General features: G+C 42.2%; 1 protein-coding gene across 1 annotated transcript; it reads left to right on the plus strand.

Annotated features, from left to right (window-relative positions):
- Positions 1-1461: 1461 nt before the first annotated feature.
- Positions 1462-20763, plus strand: LOC126106414 (ribulose-phosphate 3-epimerase). Its single transcript, XM_049912690.1, has 4 exons — positions 1462-1761; positions 1851-1958; positions 2059-2280; positions 20306-20763. Exons 1-4 carry the CDS (start codon positions 1525-1527, stop codon positions 20432-20434), a joined length of 696 nt encoding a protein of 231 aa, XP_049768647.1. The 5' UTR covers positions 1462-1524; the 3' UTR covers positions 20435-20763.
- Positions 20764-21537: the final 774 nt, after the last annotated feature.

Here is a 21537-nt window from a genome sequence, read left to right on the forward strand (position 1 = left end):
TATTGGCATGTGCATTGAGAATTTTCTGATGATGTTGCCTATATTCCCATTATCTGTTGATTTGGGCTTCAAAGTCACCAAATCTTAAAATGGTACTGGTCTATCTTGAATGTATCAATTATTATTTTTCAGGTTCATTGCATCATGTGCTTTCATTAGCATACAGACACCATTTGTGGATTTAGCTATGAGAAAAGAGAGGTGCTCTGTAGGAGACGTCAAATGAGTTGTCGAGCACTAGACACTAGGCCTATTATGTTCCACAAATGCAAATTTGTAAATTATTGTTTTGAGTTTTACTGCAGGTCCTCATTCGAATATGCAATATCGACTTGAAGCGAACTGATCAGAATAACGAGAATGTCTTTATTGTACTGTTAGTATCAGAAACCCAAATCTATCATTAGTATCCATCAGTACTTTGAGTTTTCCTGTTTTAGTTAATGTCACTATATTAACAGTGTCAAGAAATTTGTTTCTTGTTTTTTGCAAAGTTTTAGGAAGTTCTGATTCTTCCTTGCATGATAATCTGGTCCCAAAATCTGAATGATGAGGTGCACTTTTGTTGAACTGTCATGTTTGACTGAGATCATAGTTCTGTTGCTTGTGTTTCCACTGTGCTAAGTTTATGGTCGATTTTAGCTGATGAGCATGAGCCCAGGGCTACTGAATCAGTGGCGTCCTATACACTCCTATTGTAAAGTACATGTGCCCTCTTATGATATAAATAGATGGAAATACTTCCAGATTCTACATGATATTTATGTAATAAGTTGAATTGAGTTGAAGTGAACACAAGTGAAACTGCACAGTTGCCATTCATATAAAGGATGTAAATATTTACATGTGATATTTAAAAAATATCATTGAAAAAAGAATAGAATATGTGTAGGCATATATACTAGACTTAAAAGAACAGTTTTAAATTTTATAGTACTATATGTTCATGTACTGCTAAAACTTTTTGATAGTTAATTTACGTTGTAAGTATCTAAAACAGAAGTTAAAAGTATAAAATTAACAACTGACAGAATAAAACTGGTATCTTGAGAACAATTCTGAACAAGGAAGGAAAACAGTATTGACTGTGAATTTACGATATCTATGTGTGTTTTATTAACTTCCTGTTTATGTTTGAATGAGTGTTACCCAAAAAAGATCAGAACTTGTTTATATGGCTGCCCTGATTTTAAACCTGAAAAATGACTGTAAATAAATTATAACGAATATTAATAAGCGATATTATACTTCGCAATTAAAATTTACAAATGTATGTGGATGTAAGAAAACTATAAGCACAGTGTGCTGAAGTAACAAGACATCTAACTTTCATTAAATGCTTCAGTAAACTAGGCGTAGGTATTTTCAGTCCGGCTAGCTTCGGCTCATACCGCTAATGTTTCGATACTTCGAGATGAACACAGTGGCCATCTCCAGTGTTTGTTCTTGTATAAGCTCTGTGGATACTCTTTGCATTTCATATGTTTTGATAGTAGTTGGTGTTTAGGTTAGAATTTTATCGTCATGGGAGACGGCGTGACTTGTAAAATAGGACCATCTGTCTTAAACGCTGATCTTGCGAAATTACATGATGAATCGAAGCGTCTTGTTGATGCTGGTGCAGATTATTTACATTTGGATGTTATGGACGGTCATTTTGTCCCCAACATAACCTTTGGTCATCCGGTAGTCAAATGCTTAAGGGCTAAGATTCCTAAAACATTTTTCGAAACACACATGATGGTTTCGAATCCTGACCAGGTGCGTTTGTTACTGATTTCCTCATTAATGTGCTTGCAGCTTTGTCTATTGGACATATCTCTGAAAGTTGAAGGTCCAAACTTTTTCAGTGGATAGATCCTATGGCAGATGCAGGAGTAAACCAGTACACATTTCATGTTGAGGCTTCGGAGGACGTAAATGAAACGTGCCGAAGGGTAAGAGAAGCAGGCATGAAGGTGAGCAACATAGGTGATAACTTACAAAATCAATGATACACAGAGCTTTCCGCTGTAGAAGTATTTAGCAGATGGTAATGCTGCAGTTAAACATGTCTAGGTTGGAGTAGCCCTGAAACCAGGCACGTCAGTTGAAGCTGTCAAGGAGTATGTTGATGTCGCAGACATGATTCTAGTGATGACTGTGGAACCAGGATTCGGTGGCCAAAAATTCATGTCTGATATGATGGAAAAAGTCAGATGGTTGCGTGAAAATTATCCTGCACTGGACATAGAGGTAGATGGTGGCGTGGGACCGTCTACAATACAGCAGTGTGCTGAGGTTTGTTGAATTAACGGTATTTGTTATAAATTTTACATTGTTTATTACGCAAAATAACATGAAATGCTATCAGAGAATCTGTTAATAAAAATTTTAACAGAACTTTGCATTTATGGAAATGTTTTCCAATGTAACTCACCCCAGCTAATAATAGAAATCTGTTGCCACTGCACACATTTTCGTAATTATGGAAAATAGCATTCTGTTCATGAACAGAGAAATGCAGTAATGCCTGAATTGCGGTATTTTTTGGGGTTTGAGAGATGCACTGTGGAATGAAAAAGGTCTTGAAAACAGTGCATTCTGTTTTAGAAAAAATGTCAGCAGTAATTTCTAGAAATGTTACCATGTGTCAAGTTCATACTGTAATGATCAAAAATGTTTATTTCTGGAACCTCCAAGGGAGGCTAATATCTGAACATTTTAATTGTAATTTCTTGCATGATTTATCCTGTTTGACCAGATATTTTCTTATGATATTTCTGAAATTGATCAACCTTGAAAGATAAAACTGGGAGAAGTTTATTTAAAATTTGCGGGGCAAGAGTGAGTGATATTCAAACATATTTTAAGCCAAGAAGATTGTCACATCGCAGGTTACTCAGATTTCAAATTTAAAATGAAATCTACCTGTATAGCTGTACATAGTAATATCTATACATTTCTAAGAAAACATACAATTTAGCTGAAAATTTTACATTATTGTAAGAGCAATGCTGAAAACTGTAGTGTGGTTGACTCAGTTCACATTCTGCACTTTTTCCAGCATGGCAGTACACTCTTGTGACAGTTTCTAGGAGTTTTTGATACAAAATATGCCACAGTTCCTTAATTGTTCATGATAATGTTAAGGAAGTGTTAGTAAATGAGGGAACAAATCTCAACAGGTTGAGAGATGCCACTTTTTGAAGCTGTGTGTTGGAGCATATAGTTGCTTGTGCTGCCTGTGAGCCTGACACGTCTGTGATAGACTTTGTTAGGCTGAAGAGGACACTATTTGCAGATGCACAGAGTAAAAAATGAATACAGAAAAGTATATTTCTGCTCAAACATGACAGTAAAGGACTTAATTTTTTTCTGATTGCAGTTATGGTATTTTTTGGCACAAATGGATATATCTTCCAAGTGAAGAGCATGCTGATTAAGCTGTTTGTGGAAGAGAGCACACATTTTCAGTGGGAAGGCTGATTGGCCTGTGGAACAGGTAGCTGCCTCCTTTAGGCATTACTCTAGCGAGTAAACTTCCATGGTTCCTTCACATACTGATAGATGTAATTTTTCATCACTGCCTTGCTTTATCAGACTCCTTTCCTGTGTTGATACGTGTTGCATGTTGTCACCCATCCCTCCTCCTCTTGTACAGTAACATGAAACAGGACTGCCGCACCGAATGGGGGACTTAGCTGTTGAGCATATGTTGAGATGTGCAGACATCACCTTGGAAAGAGCTGTAGCAACTACTGTTGTAAATGTAGTTGTATTGAGTACTATATTTGGGTACCAGTCCCAGAATCACTTTCATTTGAGATGACTCGTATATTCAATTTTAAATATATTACGTATTGGGCAACTTTTTGCAATATTTATTGCACCATTACAAGTTAAAATAGTTTTACTCTGACAAAGTATTTCAGCTACATGGTCGCCATTGGATGGTACTAAGGTGTCAAGAATTTATGAAGGGCCTTCATTACATAATTAAACACTTTTTCTCTTGGCCAATTTTGATTGAAAAAGTGCAGAATTTGCTGTAGGGCATTGTGGAGTATACCCGCTTCAACCCCCGTAGTTTCAAGAAGTTCCAGTAGGTGGCAGCATTATCCATAGGCTTAAAAATGCTGTCTCTAATAGAGATTATTCCAGGTAGAGCGCTGTCATTGAGTTTCTTTTGGCAGAAAACCAGAGCATTGTGGATATTCATAGGCATTCACAAAATATCTACGTATACCTGACAGTGAACAAAAGTGCAATAGGTCTTTGGGCAATGCATCTATCATCACAACAAGGTTCAAGGTTGCATAGACATGTCTCATCTCCAGCATTCTGGCCAGCTGTGATTCCTGCATTGCTGGAACATGCGGACACTTTAGTTTTGGATGATAGATGGATCACACTCAAACACCTCGCTAAACAGTTTGACATCTCTGTTGGCAATTCTAACTCCTTTGTCCACAAGTTGGGGTACTCAAAGGTGTACGACCACTTGGTTCCTATCCACTTAATAGAAGACCATAAAGAGCAACGAAGGACCATTTGTGTAGAACTCCTTACACACTGAGGCTAATCGTGACAATTTTTTGTCAAGTATAGTCACAGGTATGAAAGACGGGTTCATAAATTCCAACTGGAAACAAAACGGCAATCCATTGAGTAGCCCCACACCACCTCTCCTTGAAGAAATAGTTCAAAGCTTCATTCTCAGCTGGTGAAGTCATAGCAGTAGTCTTGTGGGACCCTGTAGAAGTTATTCTATTTAATGTCCTTCCTCATGGTTCAACGATCAACTTTGAAGTGTGTCGTGCTACCCTCAGAAAATTACGTAAATGACTTTAGTGTGTTCATCACCACAAAAATGCAAACAAAATACTCCTCCTCTATGACAACGCAAGGCCTTGCAAAAGTCCGCCCACCTGAGAGGAGATCACAAAACTTCATAGGACCATTCATCATCTCCCCTACAGCCCAGATCTTGCACCTTCTGAGTTCCATCTGTTTGGCCCAATGAAGGCTGGGATTATCGGGAGGCAATGTGTGGATGACGAGGAGGATATTGATATAGTAAGACGTTAGCTGTGATGTCAACCACTAGCGAGTCTGAGCATACAGGCCATCCCAGTAAGGTGGTATAAGGCTTCCACATTGAAGGAAATTATGTTGAAACTTGGGTTTTGTACCCAAAAGTATGGGGAATGATACAGTGTATTGGAGTCTTGAATAAAATTAACCTACTTTCAGAAGATAATGTGTTGCCAGAGTTACATCTCTCAAACTCTGTGCTTATACAGTGGTCAGTCACATCTCTGTGGGTCTTTCTCTATTCAGTACACTTGTTACCTGCATGCAATCCCTATACAGTTGTTCTCATTGGAACACCTGATGTTCTGTGCATGACTTGTTTCTTTGTGCACTCAGTTTGCTCTCGTAGCTGACAATGGTATCCCAGATATTCATATTTAAACCCACTGAGGAACTTCCGAGGGTTCTGTAGAAGTCTACTTCCATGAACATGCCCATGTCCAGTACTTTTAATCATTTCTTGTTTAGAATGGACTTTTGTTAGCATCTCACTGCAAATATTGAGTATTCACATCAGTAGCACTTTCTTCTTGATCTGTTTCTAATTTCTCCCAAGTCTCTTACCTTTTGCTTGAAATATCAGACTTCCATGCCTCTACTGTGGGTGGTCATTTAAGTTATTGCCTGCTGAACAACAGTTAACTCAGTTGTTAATTTTTCTTTACGTTCCTTTATCATCAGTCTTTGCACTGCTTTACTTTGCCATTTCCCTAGTTGTCTGTACTTGTGTGGTTTCTAGTGTGTGTAATCCTTTTAATATTTGGCATGCGCAGTTAAATTTTCTTTTGAAGTATCCACTTGCATAGTTTTTACTTTACTTGAAAGTTGTCACAAAATCATCAGTAATGACCTGTGAGGGGCATTGAAGTGAAACTGTTTGTGACCCACATACTGTTCAGCACTATCAGTCATTATGTACCATTGTTCATCACTTAGACTACTTCTTTGGTAGGTTGAGGAGGGAGAACATTGGTTCATATCCCTGCCTGGCCATACAAGTTTCCCATGTTGTAATTGACTTTGTATGAATATGAATATGCAATGTTGTTTGGATGAAACACTGATCTCTAGTGGAGCTTAAGCTGTAGGTCACATTCCAACCCAATATTTTGATTTAGTCGGCTAAGCCACAAAATATGACTAGAAAATGTCAGGTGTGGTGTCATAGCATAGCCTGAGGTCTGCATTAGGTTTAAAGGGGATAAAAATATTTGCCATGAACTACACAATTTTAGAAAGAATCTTTCACTCTGCTGCAGGGTGCACTCTCTTTTGAAAGTTCCAAACAGGTTAGTATCAGACCAGTACTTGAACTCAGAACCATTCCCTTTTCAGGCAGTGCTGTTACCAACTGAGCGATAGATGTGATTCACTATCCACCCTGACAGATATGACTTCCAGTACTTCTCTCGTACCTACATATTTTTGCTTACAAACAATACTTTTTCCCAGTCTGATTACTACTACTTTACATTACAAACTTGTGGGATGGGGCTTTGTCACTGGCCTCTGCTGTGTGTGTGTATTATTTTTGTTCATATAGACTGTCTGATTAAAAGTATCTGTACACCTAATGTAATGCAGAATATACTGCTAGATATTACAAGAGATGACCTGCCATTATAAAAGGAAGTGGAGAGAGTTATGTAGTTAGTGTAGAAGCAGTAATGTAACATTAAAATTGATCAGTCAGGAGGGCTCAGAGACTTGGAATGTGGATTAATCATTGGATGATGTCAAGTGACAAATCCATCAGGGACATCTAAACCCTTCTACAGCTGCCCCTGCTTACTGTTCATGTGACTGAAGTGGAAACTAGTAGGAATTAGATTTGGCAAATGCCTGTCATCATGTGTAGTACCAAGAATGAAGCATGGAGAAGGTGTTAAAGTATAGGAGTGTTTTTCATGATTCGAGCGTGGTCCCACTATTGCATTTAAGAGAACACACATGGGGTAGAATATGAACATATTTTATAGCAGTGTGTACTGCATATAGCAGGGGAATAATTCAAAGACGGTGATTGCATCAGCGTGACAATGCACCATGTCATAAAGCAACATTTGTGACACAGTGGCTTTTGGACAGTAAGATTTCTGAAATGGACTAGCTTGCCCAGAATCCTGATGTGAACTCGGAGGAACACCTTTGAGATGAGCTAGAATATTCCTTTACTCCAGACTCTAGTGTCCGACATCACTATATTATGTGGATTTGGCTCTTGAGGAAAAATGAGCAGCCATTCCTCCAGACATTCGGACACTTTGTTGCAAGTATCCCTAGCAGATCTCAAGCTGTCATAAGGACAAACAGTTAACACACCCCATTTTAATGTTCATTAATAGGTGTCCTGATACTTTTGATTATCTAGTGTATATCAATTCCCTGCTACTAAACATGACAGATGATTCAAAGAAGCCTGTCTTTGCAGATTATGCATGTGTTATTGAGTATAAACTGAAGAGCCAAAGAAACATACACATGCCTGATATCGTGTGGGGCCCACACCAGCATGCCGAAGTGCTGCAACATAACGTGACATGAACCCCGACTAATGACTGAAGTAGTGCTGGAGGGAACTGACACCATGAATCCTGCGAGCTGTCCATAAATCCGTAGAAGTAAGAGGGGACGGAGATTTCTTGTGAACAGCATATTGCAAGGCATCCCTAATATGCTCAATAATGTTCATGTCTGGGAAGTTTGGTGGCCAGCAGAAGTGTTTTAACTCAGAAGTGTGTTCTTGGAGCCACTCTGTAGCAGTTCTGGATGTGTGGGGTGTCGCGTTGTCCTGCTGGAATTGCCCAAGTCCGTTGGAATGCACAATGGACATGAATGGATGCAGGTGATCAGACAGGATGCTTATGTGCATATCACCTGTCAGTCATATCTAGATGTATTAGGGGTTCCATACCACTCCAACTGCACATGCCCCACACCATTACAGAGCCTCCAACAGCTTGAACAGTCCCCTGCTGACATGCAGGGTCCATGGCTTCATGAGGTGTCTCCATACTCATACACGTCCGTCCCCGCGATACAATTTGAAACAAGACTCACCTGACCAGGCAACATGTTTCCACTCATCAACAATCCAGTGTCGGTGTTGACACGCCTGTTTGAGGCATAAAGCTTTGTGTCGCGCAGTCATCAAGGATCTGCGCTTGCTCCACCTGGGGGGCGTCTCGGTGGCATTCCTCTGGCTCCCGGGACACGCTGATATCTGTGGGAATGAGGCGGCCGATATAGCGGCCAAGGCTGCAGTCTCTCTTCCTCGGCCAGCTATTCAGTTGCTTCCCTTCACCGATCTACGGAGCGGTTTATGTCGCAAAGTTGCTCATTTATGGCATGCGCATTGGTCTACACTTCCCCGTAATAAATTGCGGGAAGTGAAAGCCCTTCCTTGCGCTTGGACCTCTTCCTCCCGAACGCGTCGTCGGGAGGAGGTAATTTTAGCTAGACTCCGGATAGGGCACTGTCTTTTTAGCCATCAACATCTTTTAAGCGGTGATCCTCCCCCACTCTGTCCCCACTGCTCTCAGCTGTGGACGGTAAGACACCTTTTAATTGAATGCCCCTATTTTAATCCGTTACGCTCCCGTCTACAGCTATCGCCTGATCTATCGTTGATTTTAGCAGATGACACGCGTTCAGCCGACCGCGTTCTCCAGTTTATTAGTGACAGTGAAATGACGTCAGTCATTTGAAGCTTTTTTTGGGGACAACCACCCCCTTTCTTTAGTGGATTTTTAAGCATTATTTCTACTTTTAGTTTCTCCAATTTTATGACTTTGTTCCCATTGCTGCTGGTTTTCAATTTCGGATTTTTACTGTCTTAAGTCACGGGCTGGGCGCTAATGACCATAGAAGTTTTGTGCCCTAAAACCACAAAAAAAAAAAAAAAAAAAAAAAAAAAAGTAATCAAGGATACACGAATGGGCTTTCAGCACCGAAAGCCCGTCGATGATGTTTCGTTGAGTAGTTCACACAGTGACACTTGTGGATGGCCCAGCATTGAAATCTGCAGCAATTTGCGGAAGAGTTAAACTTCTGTCACATTGAACTATTGACATCGCTCATTGTCGGTCCCGTTCTTCCAGGATCTTTTTCCAGCCACAGTAATGTCGGAGAGTTGATGTTTTACCGGGTTCCTGATATTCATGGTAGACCTGTGAAATGGTCGTATGGGAAAAATCCCCACTTCATCACTACGTCGGAGATGTTGTCTCCCACTGCTTGTGCACCGACCATAACAACACTTTCAAACTTAGTTAAATCTTGATAACCTGCCATTGCCCCCCAGGGGGTCCACAACTCTTTTGTGGACACGTGCGTAGCGAGCACGGGACCCCGAGCCAATGTGGCCCTCCTTCCTTTCCGGGCTGCATCCCTTCCCTTTCCGCATCCTTCCCCGTCCCCCATCTTCGCCCCCCCCCCCCACCTCACCTCTGGCTCTTTCCTTCCCTTTCTCCCCCTCTGGGAGTATGGTTTGTGCCTACGTCCGGAGACGGACGCTCGAAACTGTTCCAAATTCCTTGCTTTCTACACTTGTAAGTCTTCGTCCTTCCTCTGTCCTTCTCTTTTCCTTCCCTCTTCTCTTTGCCCTTTTCTCCGCTGCGGCGTTTGAGACCCCTCTTCTCTTCTTTCCTTTCCCTTTCTCTTTTTTCCTCCCTGTGCGTGTCTGAAGGCCGACCCACGCACTTCCATGCGTAGCCGGTGACGGGGTAACGCGTAATTCCCCGCCCCGGGTAGACAGGTAGGACACGTACGTACCCCCTGGTAACGGCCAGGCCCAGGGAGGGGTGATTACCTGAGCTGATACCTTCCGAAAGTGCCAATTGGTCCCTCCGTCCGTTTGTCGGGAGGTGTGACCTGAGGTGTGAACAATCACCTAAGGCGGGAGTGCCCTCAGTGAGGGCCCCCACAAGGGAGGAGCGCGCCATCGGAGACACTGGTAATCATGGGGGATTCTTCTGCAATGGTTTCCTCACCTTCCACTATGTCTGCTCACAAACGTAAGTTCACTGAGTCTCAGCCACAGACAGTTCCTTGCTGTTTCTCGGTCTGACGAAGGTCACGACTTCTCCACGGTCAACCCTTTCATTATTCAGAAAGGTGTCGACGCAATTGCAGGTCCTGTAAAGTCTTGTTCCAGATTACGGAATGGTACCCTGTTGTTAGAAACAGTCAGTGCCCTCCAGGCACAAAAATTGCTGCGTACTTCTCTGCTCCACACCTTCCCTGTCCGGGTGGAACCGCACCGTACCTTAAATTCCTCGCGTGGGGTCGTTTATACACGCTCCCTCGATGGATTGTCTGACGAAGAAATTCAGCACTACCTGTCTGACCAGGGCGTAACGGCTGTTCATAGAGTTATGAAAAGGGTTGACACGAAAATCAAAGCAGGCTATGAGATAATTTCCGTTCGCCCTTACGTCCCAAACCCTACGCGTTGCTATCGGTGTCAGCGGTTCAATCACACCAGCCAGTCCTGTTCCAATCCGGCCAAATGTGTTACGTGTGGCAAGGATGCCCATGAGGGTGCTTGTCCACCTCCATCCCTTCGCTGCATCAACTGTATGGGTGACCACGCTGCTTCCTCTCGAGATTGCCCAATTTTTAAGGACGAAAAGCTCATCCAGGAAATAAGAGTGAAGGAAAAGGTGTCGACCTTTGCTGCTCGAAAATTATTCTCCAGTCGCCAGCCCACCGTGCCTCAGACAGGAAAATACAGCACTGTCCTTGCTTCTCCTCGGCCAACAAAGGAGGCGGCCACGCAGACTTGCGACCTCACCTATAGTGCCACGGTCGTCAGATCGGCCAGCGCAAAGATCGCCCGTTCAACCTCACCACTTTCTCCTGCCCACTCTATGGCTCACCCTTCATTGGGTTCTGCTAAATCTCGAGCCCCAAAGTCCGACACCAAGCCTTCCAAAAAAGAGCATACTCGTGAAGAGTTTTTACGTACCGCAACTTCCCAACCATCGGTTCCTCCTTCATCTAAACATCATACTTCTAAGAAGGCTACAAAGAAACCCAGTTCCTCTCCTTCTCCGCCAAGGCGTGTCCCATCTACAGCACCACCTGGCGGAAATCGCCCTCGGCCATCTTCTGTGTCGCCGAGGCGCACTGATGGTGGCCGGTCAACTGGCCGATCGCTGGTGGCAGGAGCTGCTCCTGACCAGCCTATGGATCAGGATCTTCTGCCTTCGGCTGACTGCCATTCCATGCTGTCGGTCGCTAGCTCCGAGCAGTCTTTGAGTTGACAGCAACTTTGGTCACATTCCTCCATTTTCTGTTCACCCCATGTCCATTATCCACTGGAATATCCGCGGCATTCGAGCCAATAGGGATGAATTGTCGATCCTCTTATGATCCTACTCGCCGGTCATCTTCTGTCTTCAGGAAACAAAGCTGCGTCCCCATGACCGCTTTGTTCTCCCTCATTTTCAGTCCGTCCGATATGATCTCCCCTCTGTTGAAGGCTCTCCAGCCCATGGAGGACTCATGATTCTTCTCCATGATACTCTCCATTATCACCCAATCCCCTTAAACACTTCCTTCCAATCTGTCGCCGTCCGTCTTTCCCTTTCCGGATACACGTTCTCTCTTTGTACTGTATACATTCCATCGTCCACACCAATGGCACGAGCTGATCTCCTTCATCTTCTTGGTCAGCTTCCACCCCCCTATTTGCTGGTTGGGGACTTCGGCACCACCCGCTTTGGGGATCTCCACATCCTTGTCCACGTGGCTCCATATTGCTAGACGTCTTCCACCAAGCGGATCTAGTTTGCCTCAACACTGGGGTCCCCACATTTTTGTCTGCCTCCACGACAAATTTATCTCATTTGGACCTTGCGGTCGGTACTGTTCCGCTAGCTCGGCGCTTCGAATGGTTCGCCCTTGATGATACACACTCGAGTGACCACTTTCCATGTGTCCTCAGACTGCAGCCTCAACTGCCATATATGCACCCGCGACGCTGGAAGTTTGCCCAAGCCGATTGGACCCTTTTTTCGTCTCTAGCGACATTCGATGACCGTCGCTTCCCCAGCGTCGACGATGATGTCACACATATTACCGACGTTATTCTTACAGCTGCGGAACGTTCAATAGCACGCACCTCCGAATTGCCCCGGTGCCCCCCAGTTCCTTGGTGGAACGAGGCATGCCGTGTCGCACTACGTGAGCGGCGACGTGCTCTTCGCCTTTTCCGTCACCATCCTACTTTGGCCAACTGTATCCGCTATAAGCAGCTCCGTGCGCGATGCCGTCGCGTCATCCGCGATAGCAAGAAGGCAAGCTGGAAATTCTTTATTAGCTCATTTAACACCTTCACTCCCTCCTCGGAAGTTTGGAGTCTGCTTCGACGGTTCTCAGGTGCGCCTAGTTTCTCCCCGGTCTCTGGGCTCACTGTTGCGCATGATACATTAGTGGACCCCGTCGCAATTACTAACTCATTGGGTCAGCACTTTGCTGAGATTTCGAGCTCTTCCAATTACCCGCCAGCGTTTCTCCCGAAGAAACGTGCAGCGGAAGCGCGACCTCTTGCTTTCTCCTTTCCAAATCGCGACAGCTACAATACTGTTTTCTCCATGCGGGAACTCCAACATGCACTCTCTTCTCCTCGCTCCTCCGCCCCAGGACCGGATGGTATCCACGTCCAAATGTTGCTGCAATTATCAACCCATAGTCTGCGTTACCTCCTTCGCCTTTATAATCGAATTTGGACCGACAGTACTTTTCCCCGACGATGGCGGGAAGCTGTCGTCGTTTCTGTTCCGAAACCTGGAAAGGACAAACATCTCCCCTCTAGCTATCGCCCCATTTCTCTCATGAGTAGTGTCTGTAAGGTTTTGGAGCGTATGGTGAATTACCGTTTAGCTTGGTGGCTGGAATCCCGCAGTCTTTTAACACCTGCCCAATGCGGATTCCGAAAGCATCGTTCTGGAGTTGACCATCTAGTTGCTCTCTCCACTTATATCATGAATAATTTTCTCCGGAAACGCCAAACAGTAGCAATATTTTTTGATCTGGAGAGAGCATACGATACCTGTTGGAGGACAGGTATCCTCCGCACACTGTTCTCTTGGGGCTTTCGAGGTCGGCTGCCCCTTTTTCTTCGCGAATTTATAGCAGAGCGCACATTTAGGGTGCGGGTGAACACTACTCTCTCCCGTACTTTCTCCCAAGAAAACGGGGTACTCCAGGGCTCCGTGCTGAGTGTTGTACTGTTTGCCATTGCCATCAATCCAATTATGGATTGTCTCTTTCCTGATGCCTCGGGCTCCCTCTTTGTGGACGATTTTGCGATCTACTACAGCTCTCAATGGACCAGCCTTCTTGAACGACGTCTTCAAGGATGTCTCGATCGCCTCCACTCTTGGAGCATCGAAACCGGCTTCCGTTTTTCTCCCAGTAAGACCGTTTGTGTTAATTTTTGGCGACGTAAGGAGTTTCTTCCACCCTCCTTACATGTAGGACCTGTCAACCTTCCGTTTTCAGACGTCGCTAAATTCTTGGGTCTTATGTTTGACAGAAAACTATGCTGGTCCTCCCACATTTCGTATCTTTCGGCTCGCTGTCTGCGATCCCTCAACACCCTCCGTGTCCTGAATGGTACCTCCTGGGGAGCGGACCGAGTGGTCCTTCTCCGTCTCTATCGCGCCTTAGTGCGCTCGAAATTGGACTATGGAAGCATAGTCTACTCCTCTGCTCGGCCGTCTATTCTTCGGTGTCTCGACTCTATCCAACACCGTGGATTACGTTTAGTGTCTGGAGCTTTTTACACCAGCCCTGTGGAAAGCCTTTATGCTGAGACTGCTGAACCTCCACTGTCCAATCGGCGAGCAGTCCTTCTGAGTCGTTATGCCAGCCATCTGTCTTCCATGCCTGCTAATCCAGCCCATGGTATATTTTTCGACGCCTCCTTTGATGTAGGGTATGCAGGCCGCCCCTCCTCCCTACTACCACCGGGAGTCCGCTTCCGTCAACTGCTCCATTCTCTTTCCTTCCGCTTTCCTAAAACCTTCTTGACAACTTGGGGTACAGCACCGCCTTGGCTCCGTCCCCGGATCTGCCTGCTCCGTGACCTTTGTCGATTTCCCAAGGATGGTACCCCTTCACTTGTTTATCGTCGGGCATTTGCTGCTCTATGTGCACAAATGACGGAAGCCACATTTATTTACACCGATGGCTCGAAAACATCGTTAGGTGTAGGGAGTGCCTATGTTGTTGGCGACACCCCAAATCACTTTCGGCTTCCTGACCAGTGTTCGGTCTATACTGCGGAGCTTTACACTCTAGTCCAGGCTGTCCACTACATCCGCCGCCATCAGCGGATACAGTATGTTATCTGTTCAGATTCTCTCAGCTCTCTCCTCAGTCTCCAAGCTCTTTACCCTGTGCACCCTCTGGTCCACCGGATTCAGGACTGTCTGCGCTTGCTCCACCTGGGGGGCGTCTCGGTGGCGTTCCTCTGGCTCCCGGGACACGTTGGTATCTGCGGAAATGAGGCGGCCGATATTGCAGCCAAGGCTGCAGTCTCTCTTCTTCGGCCAGCAATTCAATCGATTCCCGTCGCCGATCTCCGGAGCGTTTTATGTTGTCGTGTTGTTCATTTATGGCGCGCGCACTGGTCGACACTTCCCCACAATAAATTGCAGGATGTAAAAACTCTTCCTTGTGCTTGGACCTCTTCCTCCCGAACACGTCGTCAGGAGGAGATAATTTTAACTAGACTCCGGATAGGGCACTGTCTTTTTAGCCATCGACATCTTTTAAGCGGCGATCCTCCCCCACTCTGTCCCCACTGCTCTCAGTTGTGGACGGTAAGACACCTTTTAATTGAGTGCCCCTATTTTACTCCGTTACGCGCCCGTCTACAGCTGTCGCCTGATATATCGTCAATTTTAGCAGATGACACCCGATCGGCCGATCGCGTTCTAGAGTTCATTCGTGCCAGTGAAATGATGTCAGTCATTTGAAGTTTTTTTTTGGGACAACCTACCCCCTTCTGTAGTGAATTTTTAAGCCTTCCTTCTGCTTTTAGTTTCTCCAATTTTATGACTTTCGTTCCCATTGCTGCTGGTTTCCGTTTTCGGTTATTTACTGCTTCCTAAGTCACAGACCGGGCGCTAATGACCATAGCAGTTTTGCGCCCTAAAACCAAACAAAAAAAAACTGCCATTGTAGCAGCAGTAACCGATCAAACAACTGCACCAGACACTTGGTGTCTTATATAGGCGTTACTGATCGCAGCACAGTATTCTGCATGTTTACATATCTCTGTATTTGAATACGCATGCATATATCAATTTCTTTGGCGCTTCAGTGTATGTGATATAGCCAACAAGTTAGTCAGTATCATCATGTGGCCTTCAGAGAATTAAAGCTTAACTCCAACAAAACCCAGTGCATACAATTTCTGAATCAGAACTATCATGAAAGTTATGGTAGAAGCTAAAGAAATGAATTAAAATTTATACCGCAGCTGGGACTTGAACTTGGGTTGCCTGCATACTAAGCAGATGTGGTAACTATTACACTACCATAGCGGCATGGTTAACCTAACTGCACAGACTACTCCAGTCCATTCTTGTCCTTAGCATAAACTTCAGTTCACGACTTCAGCCCATTTTCCACTTCTTAAGTTGTCAGTTAGCCATGCTGCTATTGTGGTAATGGTTCGTACATCTGCCTAGTAAGCAGGAGACCTGGTTTCATGTCCCAGCCATGGCACAAATTTTAATGCTTTTCTTCAGCTTATATCATTATCAAAGATTAAGTTGAGACAAACGTCTAAAAGAAAATGTAATTCCATGAGATCTGAAACGTCTTGGCAGATTAAAACTATGTGCCAGACTGAGTGTCGAACTCATTCTGGATACATCCCCAGGCTGTAGCTAAGTCATGTCTCTGCAATATCCTTCTTCCAGGAGTGCTAGTTCTGCAAGGTCTACATGAGAGCTTCTGTGAAGTTTGGAAGGTAGGAGACGAGGTACTGGTTGAATTAAAGCTGTGAGGACAGATCATGAGTCATGCTTGGGTAGCTCAGATGGTAGAGCACTTGCCCACAAAAGGCAAAGGTCTCAAGTTCGAGTCTCGTTTCAGCACACAGTTTTAATCTGCCAGGAAGTTTCATATTAGTGCACATTCTGCTGCAGAGTGAAAATGTCATTCTGGCTCCATCAGATCTATTGTGAAAGTGGTATTCTATTGTCTTAATATGGAGTCACGTGTTCAGTTAATTTAACCATTTTAAATTCTTTGGGGTAAATGGAAGGCTTTGTTGTAAGTATCATGTTCAATGATTTGTAGAGAAACCGAATGCTGCTATCTTGACTATGCGTGATCTCAGCTGACAGTTACTGAAACATGAAGGCTTGTTTCCTTAACTTACTTTCACTTTATCTCTTCTGATTTTATACTTTGGAGCAAATCTGTGAACTAGTCAGGAATATTCTTGGCCCATAAAAGGTGATCAGACTGATATGTAGTGTCAATTCATGAGCTTTGTGTAAGTCACTGATCAAGTGCCTCAGATTCTAACTCCAACATTCTTGTTCCAATATTGTTAGTATTGACACATTTGTATGAAACTGCAATATTTATTCATTGATCACCAGATGGAAAAATGATACACATTTGAATAAGTTTTCCGTAAGCTTTGTACAGAATTGTGGAAAAATGATACACATTTGAATAAGGTTTCCATAAGCTTTGTACAGAATGGTGTGTATTAATCAACAGCTATTATTTTCAGAACTGAAAAGAAAGTATTCAAATCCTCATTGAAAGGTTTCCTTGTGCACATTTCTTGTACTGTGCACAACAGTTCTTCACAGTGGTCAAGAAATTTTCTTTGTAGTGTGTTATTTGTACACTATTACCATTTTTATTGTTCTGTTAATTCTCTGTTTATAAATATTGTAATCAGCATTCTGTAAATTATTTCGTTACTCATTCTGGGACTAAGTAGCTTTTTCTCGCATGATTCCACATTACCTGATGAATAAAAATTTTACAAGTTTGAACCTTGCTCAGAAGTTAATTATAGAATTGGTTACTGAGAATGGGCTCTGCCCCACCTTATTAATTGTTTGTTTGTGGCAACTAGTACCAATATTCATTTTATATGAAGTGCATGGATAGACTTCAGTGAAAGTTTACTGAAATCTCCTTCTCCTCAGCACTTTCCTTCATATATTGAAATCTTTCAAGCATTAACTTACACTTCCTGCCATTTGTCACTGTCACTGTCTGTCATGGTCGATAATACATCCCACAGTACGTAGGTGTGAGTTTGAGCATAGCTTTCTTGTGCTCCCAGTCCGCATTGGACACAGCTTTCATTTACTCATTGACTCATTCATTGCTGTTTATAGTGCCTGTTGATGAGATAGACATTTAGGGATTTGGAACCGGTCAAAATTTACTTCAACAAATAACAAGCATATCATAAAAATTTAATCTGTACACAGCATCAGCAGTAAGCTTACACTGTTGTGAGAGTACATGTGATTTCCACAAGAAGCTCTTGAGCCTTGTAGCGGTTTCCAGCCCGTGCTATCTGTAGCTTTCTGTTCAACTAGAATAAGTGAAAATGAAAAGCAGTAAAAATATCTCTGCGACCTGGCCTGTTACAAACCCAACAGAAAATATTAAATTAATTTTGCAGCTATTAGCTGGTTTACAGAGAATCGTTCGTGATGTTGGAGAGTGTTCAGAGGCCTACTATGAAAATAAAATAATGAACATTTATATTGTCATTAATTATGGAATGTGTATGTTTCACTTTAAAATGTACGCTGTGGCCATTATAACACCACCACCGTGGAGATGGCATGCAAGAAACATCAAACTGGCACGCAGTGTACTACATGCTCAGATATGCACATGATTACCATTTCAGTGCAGCTACAGAAAGTAGGTAGGAGACAGTGTTGCGGGTTTGTTGTTTAGAAATCCCATTAGAATGTTGTTTGTCAGTCAGATCATTTTGTGCCTTGCATAAGCAGGAGTTATGGCTTCCCATGACACTGTAGCAGAGGGTTGTAGGAACAGTGGTCCACCCAACAATGTTGGAATCAGGAGTGGTACTGCATAATCTTTTTCATGCAGTTCTCTGTGCACCACCACGATGGACATATCCATGTGTGAGAACTAATTCTGCCAGATTACATTTGTTTCTGATATAGGCCCATTGGGTAGACAGCACTGTCACCTCTGGCTCTCAGAGCTGGTAATGTGGACAGCAGGCATTACATTTTTAAGTGTGAAGGCCAGTGGTTGTGCCCTTTTGTAGTTATTTCCCTGACCAAGCTTTCAAGGAGAGGCCCCCAGGGGTGCGACAGTTTTTGAAACTATCTATACAGTGATGTAATTTGGGATTGCAGGTATCTCACCCTGCAGCCATTCACCATGGTAGGCCCCAGTTTGAGAGTAAGGGACAAAATAAAAATTTCATAATTTGGTGTGACTGTTCTGGAGATTTAAAATTAATAACAATAATTAGGTAGGTATTTTGGTGTAGTGGTTAGCATACAAGCTTAATGAGTAACATTTAGTGGCATTGAATCTTCTCAGATACTTCAAATTTTTTTTCCATTTTTGAATGTTTATCAAAATGACTTTGATCGTTATTTTTATTCAATTAGTTGGTTTAAATGTATTTTTTATTTCTAATTGGCATGTCATTTTAATCACCGTATCAACTTTTTCCTTTGTTCTTATTTTGTTTTCCATTTTTCAGTTAGTATATTTATGCATGTTATTTTAATTATTTTTAAAAAAACTGACTTATATTTAATTTTGTCCAATTCGCAGTCATATATTTCTGTCCATATTATTGCAGTCATTAATTCTACTCCTGACATTCCTTGAATATTGTTTTATTTACAATTCCTTCTTTCATTTACATCTTCATCTGCATTTTCGTCCTTAGTGGAACAAGAATTTGTTTTAATTTTTTGTATGACACCATACAAAATACATCTTGTTTGTAACAAAAAATAATTTTTGACACTGTAGCACACCGAATACAAAGATTATTTCGTTTTCTGTTTTTTGACTGATATATTGACATTTTCAAGTGTTTAAATATTATATAGGTAAATATAAATAAGTAAAATCATGTGCACAAAGATTTCAAATGAGAAAAGAAAGATAGGAAGAAGAAAAAATTGCAAATGAAAAAGTTAGTATTCTGATTAAAATGATGTGGCAAAGGATTAGAAATTAAAAAATAAATGTAAGCTAATTAATTGAATATAACTGTCATTTCTATAAAGATTTAAAAATAAATTTTGAGGCACCAAGCAAGATTTGAAACAACAATCTTCACATCAGACTAGGATGGTAACCATTACACCAGTGCTTAGATGATGATTGTGTTCAATTTTAAAGTTCTGGAACAAGCAAAATTTAAAAAAAAAATTGTCGATTATTTGCAAACTAGAACCCATGAGGATGAATGGCCACAGGGTAAGATACCAGGGACTCTAACCCACATGGGCGTATAGATGATTTCAAAAAGTCGATCCCACCACTAAGAACCTCTTCTTGTCAGTACAGACAGTGCTAGACTGTTGTCCTGGCCAGCTTCAGATATCTTGCTCAGTGAAGACACCTGGTCGTGGCTTTGTTAAGAGATGGCATGGCACCACTCACCAGCAATTGCTTTTTATGAACTCTGGCAAAAAGTTGAAACAGCATGGAGTGAGTTATCAGTACCTGTCATCCAAGTTCAACTCTGTGCACAGCTGGGTTAACCTGATTGCTGCTGTCAAAGTGGAAGCTCTGTGTATTAAATATCATACCTGTAGAACCCCAAATCCCTTAAAAATTTAATAACATGTTCTTCCACCTACACTGTATATGCACAGTAACTAAAATTTCGTTACTTGCTACCTACTGTGGCGTTATTTTGACGGCTAGCAGTGTTTTGAGCGTTAGTTTGGAATTTTGTGTGCTTTATTCTCATTTTGGAAATATAAATTACATTCCTGCATGTGTACATGATTTACTAGTGTATCACATTCATAACTGGTTAATTCTGTGTTTGTTAAGAATGTTTACATGAATGAAATTGGGTTAACTCTTTCCAAACAACTTGAGATATAAATCGTAGCTGTCAGCTGTCATGGTATTTCCACCCAGTTTTTACAATTTAATGACAGTTTCTAACATTGACTAATATTCTGGAACTTTCCTTTTACTTTTGCAGGCAGGAGCCAATATGATAGTCTCTGGAACTGCAATAACAAGTGCTCCAGATCCAAAGGACATAATATCAACAATGAGAAGTCAAGTGCAAGCATCCATTGATAAGTTGAGGGTGCAAGTGGAAGTGTAAGGATGAAGGAATAGAGGAGTGTGCGCATGCAATAACACCTGAGACCCAAAAGCACACACAACTTTCCATTACTAGATGTAGTGTCAGTTGGTGGATTCAGTAGCAGATGAAAACTGCTTACATTTGGAAGTAATGCGAGGGTATACTTCCAAAAGAATGATGTGGCAGCCATTCTTTTAAGAGGATGAGTAATGGTGTTTTGTCACACCGAATAATGGGTTTTAATGTTGAAGTCATATGTAAACATTGTTTGGTACCTATAGACTGGGTTGTTACTATAATATGTAAAGATTATTTTTGTACGAATAAATTTTATAGGGATTCTTAAAGATTCTCTGTTTTAATATCCTTTTGTGTGAATAAATGAAAATTTTCACTGCTCACCCATTCCTATTCATAGTTTTTCTGAGCATTGCAATTTTAAAATTAACTAAATACAGTATTGAGCTGTTTTGAACATCAAAAGGCCTTTCTTCTGAATGTTAAGAAAGGAACAGGGACTGAACACACAAGTGCAGTGACATTTGAATACTTAAATGAGCACTGAAATATACAGTAAAAGTAGTCTAACAAATGGGTACACAGCTAGATACACCATTTTCACGATCTGTTGGTAAATTGCGGCAGCTGCATGAAGCTGTTTGGTAGTTATATTTTCATATGTATGAAAGTTACGATGCCAGAAAACTGTAACTAAAGTATGGGTGACTCTGAGGTCCAGTGGTTGGTAAAGTGAGAATATTACTTGTTAGATATGAATAGATGAAAAGACAAATCATTATGATACTGAAAAGCACTGAATGGAAGATATATGTACCTCAAACAGAATAACAAAGTGATTGACAGTTGGACATGTGCTGGGCAGTGTTGGCTCATGTTCCTCCCCACACACAATATAGCTGTGTTAGCAACAGCTAGGCTTTCCATTCTGGAGGTATTCACAAGCAATGACATATATCTGATTTGCTTAACAACATGGTAATAGTTATCACTTTTCTATGCAATTTTGCAGCTACTTTAAGGCATTATCGCATAAAATAAACATGTTGCACAGAGAAACAATGTAAACAGTGAAAACAATTGTTATATTACCAGCTGTGACA

The sequence above is a fragment of the Schistocerca cancellata genome, chromosome 10 (assembly GCF_023864275.1).
Source record: "Schistocerca cancellata isolate TAMUIC-IGC-003103 chromosome 10, iqSchCanc2.1, whole genome shotgun sequence".
Lineage (NCBI taxonomy): Eukaryota > Metazoa > Arthropoda > Insecta > Orthoptera > Acrididae > Schistocerca > Schistocerca cancellata.